The sequence below is a fragment of the Anabas testudineus genome, chromosome 22 (genome assembly GCF_900324465.2).
Source record: "Anabas testudineus chromosome 22, fAnaTes1.2, whole genome shotgun sequence".
In the NCBI taxonomy this organism is placed as follows: Eukaryota; Metazoa; Chordata; class Actinopteri; order Anabantiformes; family Anabantidae; genus Anabas; species Anabas testudineus.
In genome coordinates this window covers 14,290,294-14,304,487 of record NC_046630.1, presented here as the reverse complement: position 1 = coordinate 14,304,487, position 14,194 = coordinate 14,290,294, and the positions used below count along the sequence as shown (strand labels likewise).

Genomic DNA, 14,194 nt, shown 5'->3' with positions numbered 1-14,194 from the left:
TTCCAGATAATTCAGATTTAAGAAAGTAAAAGTGCTATTAGTATGTTTTCAAGACCCTGATTCTGATAAATCTGGATTTACTGCTCTTGATATGAGAAGCATACTAATAACTTTAGACTGAGTCACTTGCATCACACTATAGTGCCATATTGAGAAGATTTAGACAGCAGACCAATGGGAAGTACAGGTGGTACTGATGATTAGGTGATTGTCATTAATATTTCAACACCCAGTGGGATGCCTTTGGGTTTTTTTTTAAATCCAATTGGACTGAGGTGCTTCTTCATTTGAAAGTTTTTTCCCCGCACTAATTCAACCAATCTTTAATGATCAATATGCACTTTGACTTGAATGATCTGACTACTCACAGCAATACTGCAGGGCGGGAGAAAAGAGTAACTGAGAGAGTATGCAGGGTACCAGCTGCGTGTGAGATGACCATTTAAGGTCACTACCTAAACCTGAAGAGCAGGCTTGGAATAACTGGCATACCTCGCAATATGATAACCACGGGCATGACACGGACTATCAGGAAAGGAAAAAGAGAGAGAGAGGAGTAAGGAGGAGACAGGAGGCAGATAAGTTAAGAAGAAACTGTCTCTGCAAGTGTAAACATCGAAATGTGTGACAGCCAGGAATGGAAAACGACTTGACACTTTTCACAGATGTGACCTTCACTTTGTCTTTGGAGCCTGGCAAATTCTGCCTACCCCACCGCTGGTACAACGCCGTAAATACTGAGAAACCCAACTACATTTCCTGTCATTAGTGGTCTATCACATTATACTGTTTGTTATATTTTGGTTTCCTTTACTATTTTAACCCATTGTTCATAATGAATAATGAGTTTCACCTTGTCTTTTGACTTTACTTTTGATTTATTAAACATTTTATATGTTGACATTTGGAGCGTAATAGGACCAGCAGGTTAGTTCATGTTGGGGGTAACCTTTGAATATTCAGAGAAAGAGCTGAGGCTTAAGCCACCAGAGCCTCTTCCTTAGCACATACAGTACTTAAAGGTACACTTAATGCTGCACTTGTGCTATGTATGTAAAGAGCACGTTGTCATTAAACTAGTTCACTGCCATGCAGGTTGGAGGTTCAGCACAAAGAGAAGCTTGAATGAAAACAATTAGGAAGTGAGCAAACGGAGCAAAAAGGAAGATAGAAAGGAGTAGAAAGGAAAGAGGTAACAAGGAAGGAAAGACAAGGGAATCAAGGACATTAGAAAAATAACGCAACAGCACAGTTAGAACAACTTAAAAGGAAGACACAAATAAAGATGTGAAGACATTACCATCAGTCACTGATGGTAAGTACATAGCTAACAGGTTATAGACCCAATAAAACACCACTGAGGTTCTTGTTTGGAGAAAGTCCCTGTAGACTAAACAGTACTACCTTCCAGTAGCAACTGGATTTTTGACCTGTCTAGCAAGGAACACTGTCAGAAAGAAATTCTCTTTAAAAAAATGACATGCCAAAGCCAACTCAGTAAATGTCCATAAGATCTGTGTGTTGCTTAGATTCGAGTCACATCTGCTGTTTCTCTTTGTCTGCGTTTGTACTTTCTTGATATTTAAGACTGCTCCTCTTGACACGTAAAATATTTTTTGACGTTTCACTGGTGGCCCTTTGATGAATTATCGTTGCTCGGTGATGCAGTGAGCAAATAACTGTCTTCTAAAATCCTACCAGACTCTAAAAGGAGTTGTCATCATCACACACCCGATGATAATCTTTCAAATATTGGTTATTAATAAGCTGTTCTGGTCCAATGGGGCTAATAAGAGTGTGGAATTTTTAGGTCCTGTGTATTTTACTTTAACCCCCTCCTTCCTGGGCCTGCTGTTAGTATATGTGTGTGTGTCTGTGTGTGTAAACATCTGTTGAGTTTTTTACCATAAAACTGTTTGATTGTGTTGAATTAAAAAACCCCAAAATGCAGCGGGTCCACCAGACTACATGAGCGGTGACTGAACTACGAATAAATACACCACACAAGGATTAATGTTGCAGGAACCTGGAGCATTTCTCTCCAGGACTTTTCAGGACACGCAGGTGTGTGCGTGTGTGTCTTTGAACAATTTTTTGAGCTTCATATCTGTCCCTTTAAATGAATCCCTCTTTGGTCCCTGAGGGGAAAGGTTGTTCTCAGCGCAGCAGCCTGAGTGAGGCAGGTTGGCCACTCCTTTCATTATACTGTGACTCCCCTAAGGCTCACTTTCTTTTTGGCCATCCCTCTGTTGCCTCTTTGCCACCTTCTGCTTTCTTCCCTGCTCTCTTATCTCTTATTCTCCCTCATTCCTCACTCATATTTTGTATCTCATTCTCCTCTATGGCATTCTCACTACACTACACTAGAAATCCCTCATTTCCTTCTTTCTCAGTGACAGCAAATCTGCACCTTTAACACACAAGTGACCCCTCTTTTTACCATCATTCTCTCTCTTGCTGCGTGTCTGTGCGTTGCTGTGTCCCCACACACACACATACACACACAAACATGCTTCCACCCATCCTCTCCTGCTGGCTGAGCAGGGAGATGCAGGATCGGCAGCAGCAGCTGCTCTGACACCTCCTGGCGTGACGAACACAGGCAGAAAAGGCAGGAGGAAAGAAGAAGGAGGAGGAGAAGATAAGGAGGAGGGGAGGGAGGAGGAGGAGAGGAGGAAGAAAGACAAGAGCAGGACACAAGACTGTCAAAAGGACACCAGAGGACAGGAAAACCAGAGGAGGACAAGAAGAGGAGAAGGGAAGGAGAGAAGAGGACACGGGTGTTGCAGCCATGTCAGACACACCTTTGCAGAGGAACGGCACTGCAACAGCACCGTAAGTACTGTAGCTGTTCTTTATCTTTATGTCTCTCTTCCTCTTTCCCTCCATCTCTCCTCTTCTTGGCTGCATCCCTCCACCTCTATCCTCTCCATCTGACAGGCTGGGTTGTCATGGGAACGGGAGCTCTGTCATGGTGCGGCTGCTGCTCAGTCATGACTGGAGAGGAGACACGCGGTACACCGTGTACACTCCTCCCTCTCCTCTCTTCTCTTCTCTCGTCTTTTCTTGATTCTCTTTCACACTCCCTGTGCAAACCTCTCGCCTGACTGCACATTCTGTAACTTCTTGTCTTATTCCAAACATGAGTCCTACTACCTATTGTCTAATTTAAAATTTTATTCTCAACTCATATGCTGAGTGCCACTGTGTGTGTGCAATGGTGCATGCTTTACCATAGTAAGTGTGAAGGCTGCAGGCTTGGTCCAGCCTCTGTGTGTTAGCACAGTCCGCCATACTGCAGACCTGTGTATGTGTGTGTGTGTGTGTGTGTGTGTGTGTGTGTGTATATGTATATATATATTCATATTTTTTCCTAAACATGAAAAATAAAGACAGGAAGATGATAATGAAAAAGAACAAACAAACAAAAGTCATTTCATCAGCACAGAATGATAATAAATAAAAATAATAAATAATTAAATGAAATCCAAATACAAAAAAACAGTCACTCTGTTGGGAATTGTGTAACTTAGCTTTGTGAAGCTCTTTGTATTGAAAAATGTTGCTGATCAGATGCTGTCAAGTTTTTGATGTGGCTGCCCACAAGAAATAGAAATGTACCATCAGCAAACATTTCAAATCAATCTGATGCTTCAGCTGTTTTGCTTAGGCAAAGAACAGTACAGTGCATGTATATATATATATATATATATATATATATATATATATATATATATATATATATATATATATATATATATATATATATATATATATATATATATATATGTGTGTGTGTGTGTATATATATATATATAAATAATACACTTGTTTTTAAACCTGTGATGGAAAATTATGATTGAGTTTTGTTTAATTTTTATTTTGGAGTTGTTCTGTTGCTTTAAGAGAGAGAGATGCATTGTGGGTTATTTGTAGTCTTACTGCTAAGCTAGCAAGTTTTCCCTGCACACCTGCATTGTTTGAGTTAAGTTAGTTAAGTTTCTAGTTAACCAGTTTTCTGCTCATGGTGCACAGTTTGCTGCTACAGAGGAGTGTGATCTGAAAGACTGCACCTAAAAGAGAGTGGCCTAGTTAGAAATATGGACAGAGCCAGGTGTCCCCATCATAGAAGAGATGGCACTGTCTGCAGAACAGTCACAGAAAATATAACTTTATATATTATATATAAAGAAGATGCAAACTTCACTGATACAACCAATGAAGAACAAACACACTAAAGGTGAGATTCCTGCTTTAATTTGATAAATATATATATAAATGTTAATGGGGCTAGACTAAGAGGACCTTAACTTTAATGCATCTTGTGTAAACCTCTTTCAACGGCTGAATCCGCTGATTAATCCTAAATCTCATTTAAGTAAAAGAGAAGCTTTTCAAATGGGGACTAATGACTCTTACCGTACTTACTGCATTCAGCAGATAGTATATGAACTAGTGTGAAAAAAGGACTGACACTGATACTGTAGTAAGAACAAGAGAGTGGGAGTTGTTCCTTCACATTCACAGCTATGTAGGTGTACTGTATTATATTTTCAATCCACTGTACAAATCCATATGGCTACAGTACAACTCAAGAGCTCCGATTTCAAGCACAATAAGTAACAAATTAAATAGTGTTGAGTTGCCCGTGGATTTCAAATTAGAATCAAAATGTTAACAATGTAAAGGAACTGTAGTTTATCCAGGATGCACACCAAAAATTGATTTATCTCAATCCTATGTAACTGGATTTATACTAAACAGTGGTGCATTTGGAGGCTTGTGCACTCTTAATATTTTGCAGAGGACCATGTATTAATGCTATCCCATTATGCATCTTGTGTAGTGTGTTTCCGTCTCTGTGCAGGGAATATACTGCATGCGTTATCGCACAGCCTGTGCATTTTCAGTTTTAAATTCATTTGTGGTTCTACAAATCCCAAATCCCTGTAGATGTAGCGGACAGAGATTGCTGAGTGCTTAGCTGGTTTGAGTGATGTCCAATGTGGTATATTGTGGCTTACTTTTGAGCTGATAGTCCTAATCGGCTGTTGACAGTAAGTTTGATTGACAGGCCCGAGTGATTTTTGTGTCCCGTGTCAGAGCCACACCCATGGGACAGGCAGAAAAGGTGTAGCGAGGCAAGAAGCAGAGATGCTTAGCTGATGGATCAATAGTCAGTGTTATTGGACAAATGGGATAGCGTTTATAATCCAACAAGTAATTAATATATTTTAACCACTATGTGTATTTATTGCTATTGTAATCAGATAAGCTGCTGACATGTGGTGACTTCCAAAGGTTTAGTCATCACCAACCTTTATATTTGCTGTTGCATTTAACACCAATTTTGGAATTAAAAAAAAAAACAAACAGGCAAATTTAGCAGCTAATTTATAATTGGATACTAAATTAGTGCTTAGTTAAACTGTGTGTCCAGACAGACAGACAGACAGATAGACAGACAGACAGACAGACAGACAGACAGACAGACAGACAGCTCGACCTCCATTAGTGATGTATAAAATATGAATGAGATCAAGGTCTGGCAGTCCTGTAGCCAGAAATGTGTCTGTTTGGGTTGCTTTTCTCTCCCCCTTCTTTCTTCCTGGCTGTCTCTCTCTCTCTCACACACACACACACACACACACACACACACTAACTCAGTCTGTATCAGAAGCCAGTCTCTACCAGATGTGTGGCTTTATGTACCGTATGTGTTTCAGTCAGAAAAATGAATTGTGGAAGTAAAAGCGATGGCTGCATGAACATATTGCACACAAACACACATACAGTTTCTCTGAATTACTTTCTTTGTCCATATTTGCTCATTCTCACTGCCACCTACTCACTCTTTGTATGTTGTTATATTTCTGTGTGTGTGTTGTGTGTGTGTGTGTGTGTGTGTGTGTGTGTGTGTGTGTGTGTGTGTGTGTGTGTGTGTGTTTTCCTGCCTCTGGTTCCACATCTGGAGGCCATTACCTCTGGGCTGGGATATAGAGAGGCGGGACTGGGCTGGCTTTACTGTGAAGTCATCGCGTCATCATGGCAATGCAGAGGAACAATGATGCTGTTGTCTCCAACGACAACTAACCAATGTAGCTGACGCCAGAAGTGAGGGGCTGAAAGGGGTCTAGGTAGAGGGTGGGAGAAGAGTGGGGTAGAAAGGCAACAAATTAAAAATGTTACAAAGGAGTAGAATAACATTAAAGTAAGGACGTATGAGTTGTAATGACAGTGTGAGTTGCCAACATAATGATGTGATTGGTGTTAATCCAGGTCAAACAGAGACTCTCGGAGAGGCCAGATTGAATTCTTTCACTGGCTGCACACACAGACAGCTGCAGGGCTGAGGAGAGACTGTCATCCACATCTACGTACTTACTAAGACTCCAAACCTGCATGCGCACACACTGAATATGTGTTTGTAATGATGGGTGGGGGTGAGGGGGTAAGACAGTACGATTTGAACCACAAATACGATTGTACTGTAGTTTAAAAAAATTATGTACAAAACCTAATTGTCAATCAAATCATTGGTCAATGGTACATACCAGCACTACAAATGTTAGCTCTAACACAGCCTGCTACATTATCTATAGACCAAACCGGCTGTAACTATTATTTAGATTTTAAGGAATTTCTGCTTGGTTGATAAGTTTTGCAGCTTTTTATTTACTCTCATTTGATAATGAATAGTACCTAAAGGGATGTGCAAAGTGTGGCAGAGTGTAGCAGGTGGTAGAAGAGCAGGGAAAGGGAATGCTGTGTGGAGCAGAGTGGATTGATTTCCAGTCTCATACTAGCTCCAGCTTAAGTTGTATATTTTAGCTTTGGGACAATGTACCAAGTTGTAAACACAACATTAACACATTGTCATCTTATAAACTGATAAATGTTACAGGTTTAGCTGCTAAATGCTCCACCACGTTCAATATTACATATATAATAAACGCTAACATTTTTACAAAAGATGACAAAACTCTAGAGAACTTCAGCAAATAAAAACGTCAACACTCTGAAATGGGCGAATCTGTAAAAGCCGTGTGTCGTTGCTTTAGCTTGAAAACAATATTTTTCATGATTTTTAACAGCTCCCTAATGTCTCTAAACACGAACCAGTTTCTGCAAGTTTACACGCAGCAACTGGCTCCATAGGTGAGCACTGAAACAACTCCTTTTTGATTTATTCAAGTCTTGCAGCTGCCCAGTGGCTTCGCAGAGCAGATACTCTCCAGCTGCAGTTATTTGTCATTTGTTTTTTTTCTTCTTTTGGAGTAAGATGGTGGCTGTTGTGTCAGTGTGTGTTTGTGTGAGAATGTGCGTGCGTGTGTAACATGCTTCTGTATTCCCTGAAGAGTCGGCCAGGACTGCTGCTGCTGTTTCTCCTTATAAGGATGTCTGCTTGTGGAAAGAGAGATGAAGAGTGGAGGACGGGAGCAATTGAGAGAAAGTGGGATGAAGAGATGGATGGATGGAAAGACAGGTGTGAGAGAGAAGTGAGTTGGGAAAGGAAAGGATGGTGGGGAGAGATAGGAAAAGATATGGATTCGTAGGAATAGTAGGAAGAAAGGCCGTTTGGATGCGGAGGAGGGATGAAAAGTTAGACAAAGTTGAGGAGGAGTGATGGTTGTAAGAAGAGAAAACATAAAAAGTAAGGGATTCAGAAATTAGTGGAGAAAAAAGCAGAAGAATGGAACATATACAAAAAATGAGAGAAGGGGGGAAAAGGAGGAAGGTAAGAGCAAAGTAAAGCATACTGTATCCAGGGGAAAAGGAAGGAAAGGAAACGATGGATGAAACCTACGGAGTTAAAATATGGAGAAATTTAGGACACAGGTAACAGTGACCCATTTACACAAACTCTGCAGACTGGATGTAGAAAGGTGTGTGTGTCTATTTAAGATGCTCTTCTACAGTTTGTATTTCCAAATCGCACACAATAAAGACGCTGATGTGCATAAAGCCGTTCGTTTCCATTGATGTTGCTTTAAAAGGCGCTGCGATAAATGTATGACAGGAGTGATCAGTAGTAGAATTTGAAGAGTCAGCTTGTGGGATTGTTTGTGTGTGGGCAGCATCTCTGACTGTAGCCTGATAGATTTTTAGAAAAAGTAACACACATTGTGCAGTTTGCGTCTTTTAAACAGAGTTTACAGAAATATATTGCATGAGCACCATGTGTGACTGCAGCAAAAATGACACAAACTTGTATCATTAGCTTTATAAGGACGAACAAAGCTCTGAACTCTGGGAGGTGGGCCATGTCATTATGCAGTGGTATGCACCGGTCAGTGTGTAGGCTGTTGGCAGCGGCAATATAATGTGTTTCATCCAGTAGTTCTGTTGCACAGTACTCTACAAGGCAAGCCACAGTTACTTATTATTATCTCTTTTTCACTGTTAAGTTGTCATGTTCTACTATTGTCTGAAGTTGAGGCTGAGGAATTTTTACACCATTAGTGTCCACAAGTGTATTTTGTCTTTGTTAACGTGCTCTTTAGTTATGAGCCAATGAAAACTTAATCGATTGACTTGTGTACTATACTGGTGATAATGACATTTCAAATAGACAAGAATCCACCCCTAACCCACTGCCAGCCTGTTGCCGCCTACATCCCACCCCTTTTCAAGGAGCCTCTTACATAGAATAGCAGCTCCCTGACAGCCACAAATGATGTACAGTATTGCGGGAATCTGTTGAACTCTCATATTACTAATGTGAGAAAAGTACATTTTCATCAACTTCCACACATATTCATAAAACTATTATTCTAATAAAGTTGGTGCATATTGTATTTCTTGTAAAACGAGGTACTGCATTAGCCAAACTGTGGCTCTAAATTCACAGTTTGCAATGAAGTGCTTATTATTGAATGTGTCAGTAAGGTGGATAATAAGTCACAGATAACAAAAAAAGTAAAGTTATTGGACAAAAAAGAAAAATCATTTACTACTGAGACATGTTTCATTTTTAATTGTTTCAACCTTTTTCAGGAACTCTGCTTTCAAATATGACTAATTACTCCACTGCTTCCTTTATCCTTACTCTTGCAATTCTGTTTTGTCCTTCCTCTTTCTTTCCTTCCCCTCACACTGCTCCTTTATTCCTCATCTCTCTCTTTCTCTCTCAGCTGCTCCTCCCAGCTGTTTAATCACACATGGCTCATGCCTAAAAAAGAGAGCGAGGGAGGGACAAATGGGAGGAGAGACAGGGAGTGCAAAAGAAAGAGTGGGTGATAGAGACAGAAAGAGAGAGAGAAAATGTGAGCAGCTGGCTGAGTGTGAGGCACATGGTCAGTGAATAAGAGCGCTCCTTCTCCCACTGTCTCATCGCCTTGGTTGGATTACTGCTCAGGAAGAATCTTGTCTGGATACTCCTCTTCTTCTTCTCTTCCCTCTGTCCTTCACTTCCCTCCCCTTTCTTATCTCTCGCTGAGGGACCCAGGCTCTCCGTCTTCCCAGATCTCACCTCTCGTTCTCCTTTCATCCCTCCCCCCCTCTCCCCTGCTTCCCCCTCAGGATGTCGTGTGAGGAGGCTCAGCTCCACAAAGAGAGGCTGCAGGCCTTGGCGGTAAGTCAAAGAGTGTTCTAACTATCTGCTTTTGAACGGCTCAGGCCACCTTGTCTCACCTTCATGACATCACTTTCTGTCATTCACGATACCACATCTAGCCTGTCTCGCACACTCATGTTATTCATTCATGTTCCATTCCCATCAATTCAAACACATGCACAGGGCGGGATAAAGCATCCACATGTGTTTTTTTGTGTTATTTTTGATGCTATTGTTGTTTTTTACCTCTATGCTCCAAACCAAAGTTCAAGTATGTTAAAGTTTAACAAATGAACGTGTGTGATGTAAACACACCAGATGAGGTGCTAAATGTCACTGTGACCACGGGCTGAAATTTAAATGTGAAAGTGATAGTCTGTATTATTTTTAGGGCCAAATAACTCTACACTATGGCATGTGAGCCTTGACAGAATATGACCCATTACCATCACTGATATCCAGTGTTCAGTGTACATTTATACTTTTCCTGTTTACTAGGTTAGCTACTAGTCATCCACTCCAGCTGCTGTGGTGTGAGGCTACGAAATTTAAAATAAACTTGACTTGTACTTTACTCCCTCAGTAGTTTTCTTACTGGAATTGCTGCTGCGTTTGTCTTGCTTGTGCCAGCTTTCATCTTCTCCCATGTCTTTTTTTTTATGGGGAAACCAACTCAGAGGAAAGCTGGTGGAAAATCATTTGAGTTTTTTTTTTTTTTTCTTTTTTCTTTTTGGCCACATGTCTGAGGTTTTTAGGTTTTTAGGTGTATCTGCTTTCCAAAGTGGAACAATTCCAGCTGCGAGGTGGTCTAAAATATGTTTCGATGCTCTCCATTATGTTTCATGATCAGTGAGGCATCTGTGGAAGTGTTTGGCTCAACGCTCGCAGGACCTTGCAGCAACTGTTACATCGGGGTTCACTGCCTAGGACTAAATTTGGCACCAGAGAGGAACCACAGCATACCACACACGCTCGAAATGCACAGAGTCAGAATCACACACACATTCATACACAAGTGAAGGGGGGGGCAGCAGCAGCAGCAGCAGCAGCAGCAGATGGAGAAACTATTTTGGCCACGTTGAAACATGGCAGCAAAGCCGGGCTGCATGTAGTTAAACCAGTCAGGCACTTAAGTAAAGAAAAGAGTGGAAAGTTCTCACAGTTTGAGCACGGAGTTACACAAATTACTGTTTGCTGCATCATCTTTACATGTTCATTTGGTAAAACTCTACTAAGCTAATGTTAAACTAATAACACTGATTATGACGTCATTTAAATCAAACTATATATTCAGGTAGCAGCTGTTGAATGCTTTATCTAGTTTAAATCTATCTTTATTAGAAACTATTCTGATCGGAGTCACTCCTGTAAGCACCAAGAGCTCTGCCATACAGTAAGGTCAGGTTGTGAATACCTAAGTAAATCATTGGAGTCACTCTGTCTCCTCCATCTGTCTCGTCTCAGCTGAGTGTGTGTACACTATATCAAAGACAATAACAGCACTAATAACTGTTGAGCCCAAGCAGGAACTTGTAAAGAGAACAGTTAGTGTTACATTAATAACTCAGCTAAGCACTGCTTGGCAGAGGCTCTGCCAAGCAGGTCCAGTGCAAATATAGAAGTTGGACAACATTTCCCAGAGCACAGGGTCTGTCAAGCACTTCCTAATGTGATGGCAGTAACAGCAGCACAAGAAGCACCAGAACAAAAATCCTTCAACACTGTATTCAACCAAGATGGAGACAGGTGACATGTGTCTGCATTGTGGTGAACTACTGTAGAGAGTGCACAGTGTACATTGTCTCCAGTCTGCAGCTGACATGCTAATGATTTCATCAATAATTGATACTCTGAGTTTTCATTGCCATCACCACTAGTGTCTGACTTCATCAATACTTTAGCAGATCTCGAGCCAAATTGAAAGCTTCCTCTAAAATCAGCACCAGTCATCACTTTACCTGATCCGTATGAACACACCACTCATCAGTCAGACTTTAACATTTACTGTGATATCGACCTACCAGGTGATTTCCTTGCCACATATTGCTTGTTACTAATTGATAAAAAAAAAAATCACTGTCTGGTGGCAGACAGCTGTCATTATAATGTCCATTTACCACAGATAAAGGTCTGTGTGGCTCATGAATAAAGCATGCACTGATGGCTGTGAATCACCAGGACTGCTGCTGAGCCCAGCAAAAAAGAAAAGATACCTGTGTGTTCAGTCACAGTCACTGGAGTGAGAGTGTAGTGAGAAATTACAAAATGTATAATTTACAGTAAGTCTTCAGTTTTAATCACTAACTTTACCAGCGGCATACAATGTCAGTGTGTTTAATTCAAAATGTTTCTAAAACTAAACCAATTTTAACACTAACTGAGGAGGTTCTCTTTTCATTTTTGTCCGAGGCGGTGCCTTCCACGCTATTACAGAGAGTTTTGCTTTGTTTTTTTATCAACATTGATCATTTGGTGTAATAAAGGATGCAAAATTTACCAGTGTGTAAACTAAGAGCTGATTAGTCATTTGGCTCATTTGTCAGCCACACATACCAGCAGACACACAGTCTCATAGTGATTACAGCCTGTCAGCTGCCAATGGTGCCGGTTTCTATGGTAACTAATTGGTCAGATTAGGGTACAGTTGTGATGTCATGTTGTTAAATCCAGACCCAGTAATTGGTGTATTATTAACGTGTAATTATAGCAGCTGGATGGAGCACAGCCTGGTCAGGGTTCTCCAAAAAACAAGTATGTGTGCGGATATGTATGTGGGTGTGTGTGTGTGTGCATGTCTGTTTGGGTAAATGTGTGTATGTTCCCCGAAGCCCTGTGTGTGTGGTTTTAAGATCAGCCAGTGAATGGTGAGGGCTTCTTCTTTCTAATTAGCTGTTGCCCGTGTGGCCTGCTCGCCACAAGTGGCACCGCAAAATACAGACACAGCAGTATGAGTGCGTGTGTGTGTTTGCATGTACTCATTCGCTGGCTTCTCTGTAGTGTCTGTGATATGTTTACACAGATGACCTCAGCCCTTTGGACTCTGAGTCAGTCACACACAAGGCTTCAGTCTAAGGGGAATTAGGAAGTGGTGCATGAGGATTGATGATTGTGGTGTGAGTGTGGGTCTGTGGGAAAGCTATTTCATTGTGAAATTAAGCAAAGCTTCATCTTAAAATCAAAATCTCTGTGCTTGCTGTCTACCTTGCTGCCTTAACGGAATTATGAACAATCCTGCAAGACCAAAGTGCAGTTATGAATTATTTTATTTCCTGGATTCGGCTCCAGATTGATCCCTTTTGGATGAGCTCTGTGAAGTAATTCAGGGTCGTTGTGGAAAGTTGTCAGTGTTCTGGATCCACTTAGTGAGCTCTAACACAGGGGGGTGGAGTGGGGCAGGGTGAAGTTGCTAGACTTTGGCATGTACTGAAATTTGTGACTGTGGCATGCAGGGGAGTAAAGGGGGGTAAACAGAGTGCGGGGCAAGGCTGCTTGTAGGCATGTGCACTTTTAGTTTGTGCAGTTTTCTCATGGGGAGATTCACATTAATAGCAGCACTGGATCTTTGGTAACAATTTGGAAATGATTGACTGAGGTAGTCAAAATCCAGTCAGGTGTTAGGGCTATAATACTTTTAACCTGTAGCCACATGTTTTGCACGCACACATTTCTCAGTTTCTATTTTTCTCACTGCACTTCAGCTATCACATCCAAATTATGCAGCTCAGGTTTAATGGCTACGCCTTGTCCAAGTCAAACATACCTCAACTGTTACAGTGCTTGTGCACATTATTTAATTATAAAACTATTGAAAGGCTCTGCATGCCTTAAAAAAACTGCTAGTTTCCCAGAGAACAGTTTGTTGCAAATTAGGCTTTAACGTTTGCTGCTTTTGTAATCTGCTTTTATTTACAGCAATTTATATTAGTCACAGCAGGCTCACAATCAGACACATTTAAGTAAATCAGACACACCCATGTAATGGTGTTCAGGGCAAGAACACATAGGTGTCTAAGGGAGGTTTGGTTAATGGACTTAGTTACAGACAGTAGTTTATGGGGGTGGGGAGCGTGCCTGGGGCAAAGTCATTTTGAGGGGGGAAGGGGTGTGTGGTTTGTTGGTAAGTAGGGAGTCCGGGGCATACCAGGGATTGTATGCTGTCTAAAATTAGCAGCAGCTGTCTTGGACCTGGTGGACATTCTCTGTGTACATGCTTGAATATAAAAATGTGGCTGAGGTTCACAGGAGAGGTTAGAATGCAGCTCTGACGGTCACTACTAGTTTTAAATGTGTTTGTGTGATATCTGAGTTTCAAGACAATTCAGATTGACAGGACGGAGACATTTTACATAAGATATTATGTCAGAGAAGGAGTCATTTCAGCAGCTACAGCTCTGTCTTTACTCGCCATTGTTCATTCAGTGTCATTACTCGCCAAATATCAGATACACACTGGTTTTCAGTGGAATTCTTGATTAGAGATCCAAAGGACTAGAGAAGTCAAAAATTGGATCATGTTTTATTTACTTCTTCATAAGCACACACACATATGCATACTTGTCTCTCTCTCTTGAAGATGAATGTGATGACTGCAGTCACCACCTGCTTCCAACTCATGACAACGACATGTGAGACATTTCA

The 14,194-nt window shown here is 41.0% G+C and overlaps 1 protein-coding gene across 2 annotated transcripts in view; it reads left to right on the top strand.

Annotated features, from left to right (window-relative positions):
* The first annotated feature begins 2,701 nt into the window (after nt 1-2,701).
* LOC113147802 (A-kinase anchor protein 2) overlaps nt 2,702-14,194 on the top strand; it is a 63,181-nt gene continuing 51,688 nt past the window's right edge. The window contains exons 1-2 of one of the 2 annotated variants that reach the window (XM_026339035.1): nt 2,702-2,835; nt 9,523-9,574. In XM_026339035.1, coding sequence (XP_026194820.1) covers nt 2,792-2,835; nt 9,523-9,574 — 96 coding nt within the window. In that variant the 5' untranslated portion in view covers nt 2,702-2,791. The remainder of the gene's footprint in view (nt 2,836-9,522; nt 9,575-14,194) is intronic. The other variant, XM_026339036.1, reaches the window with a different exon arrangement.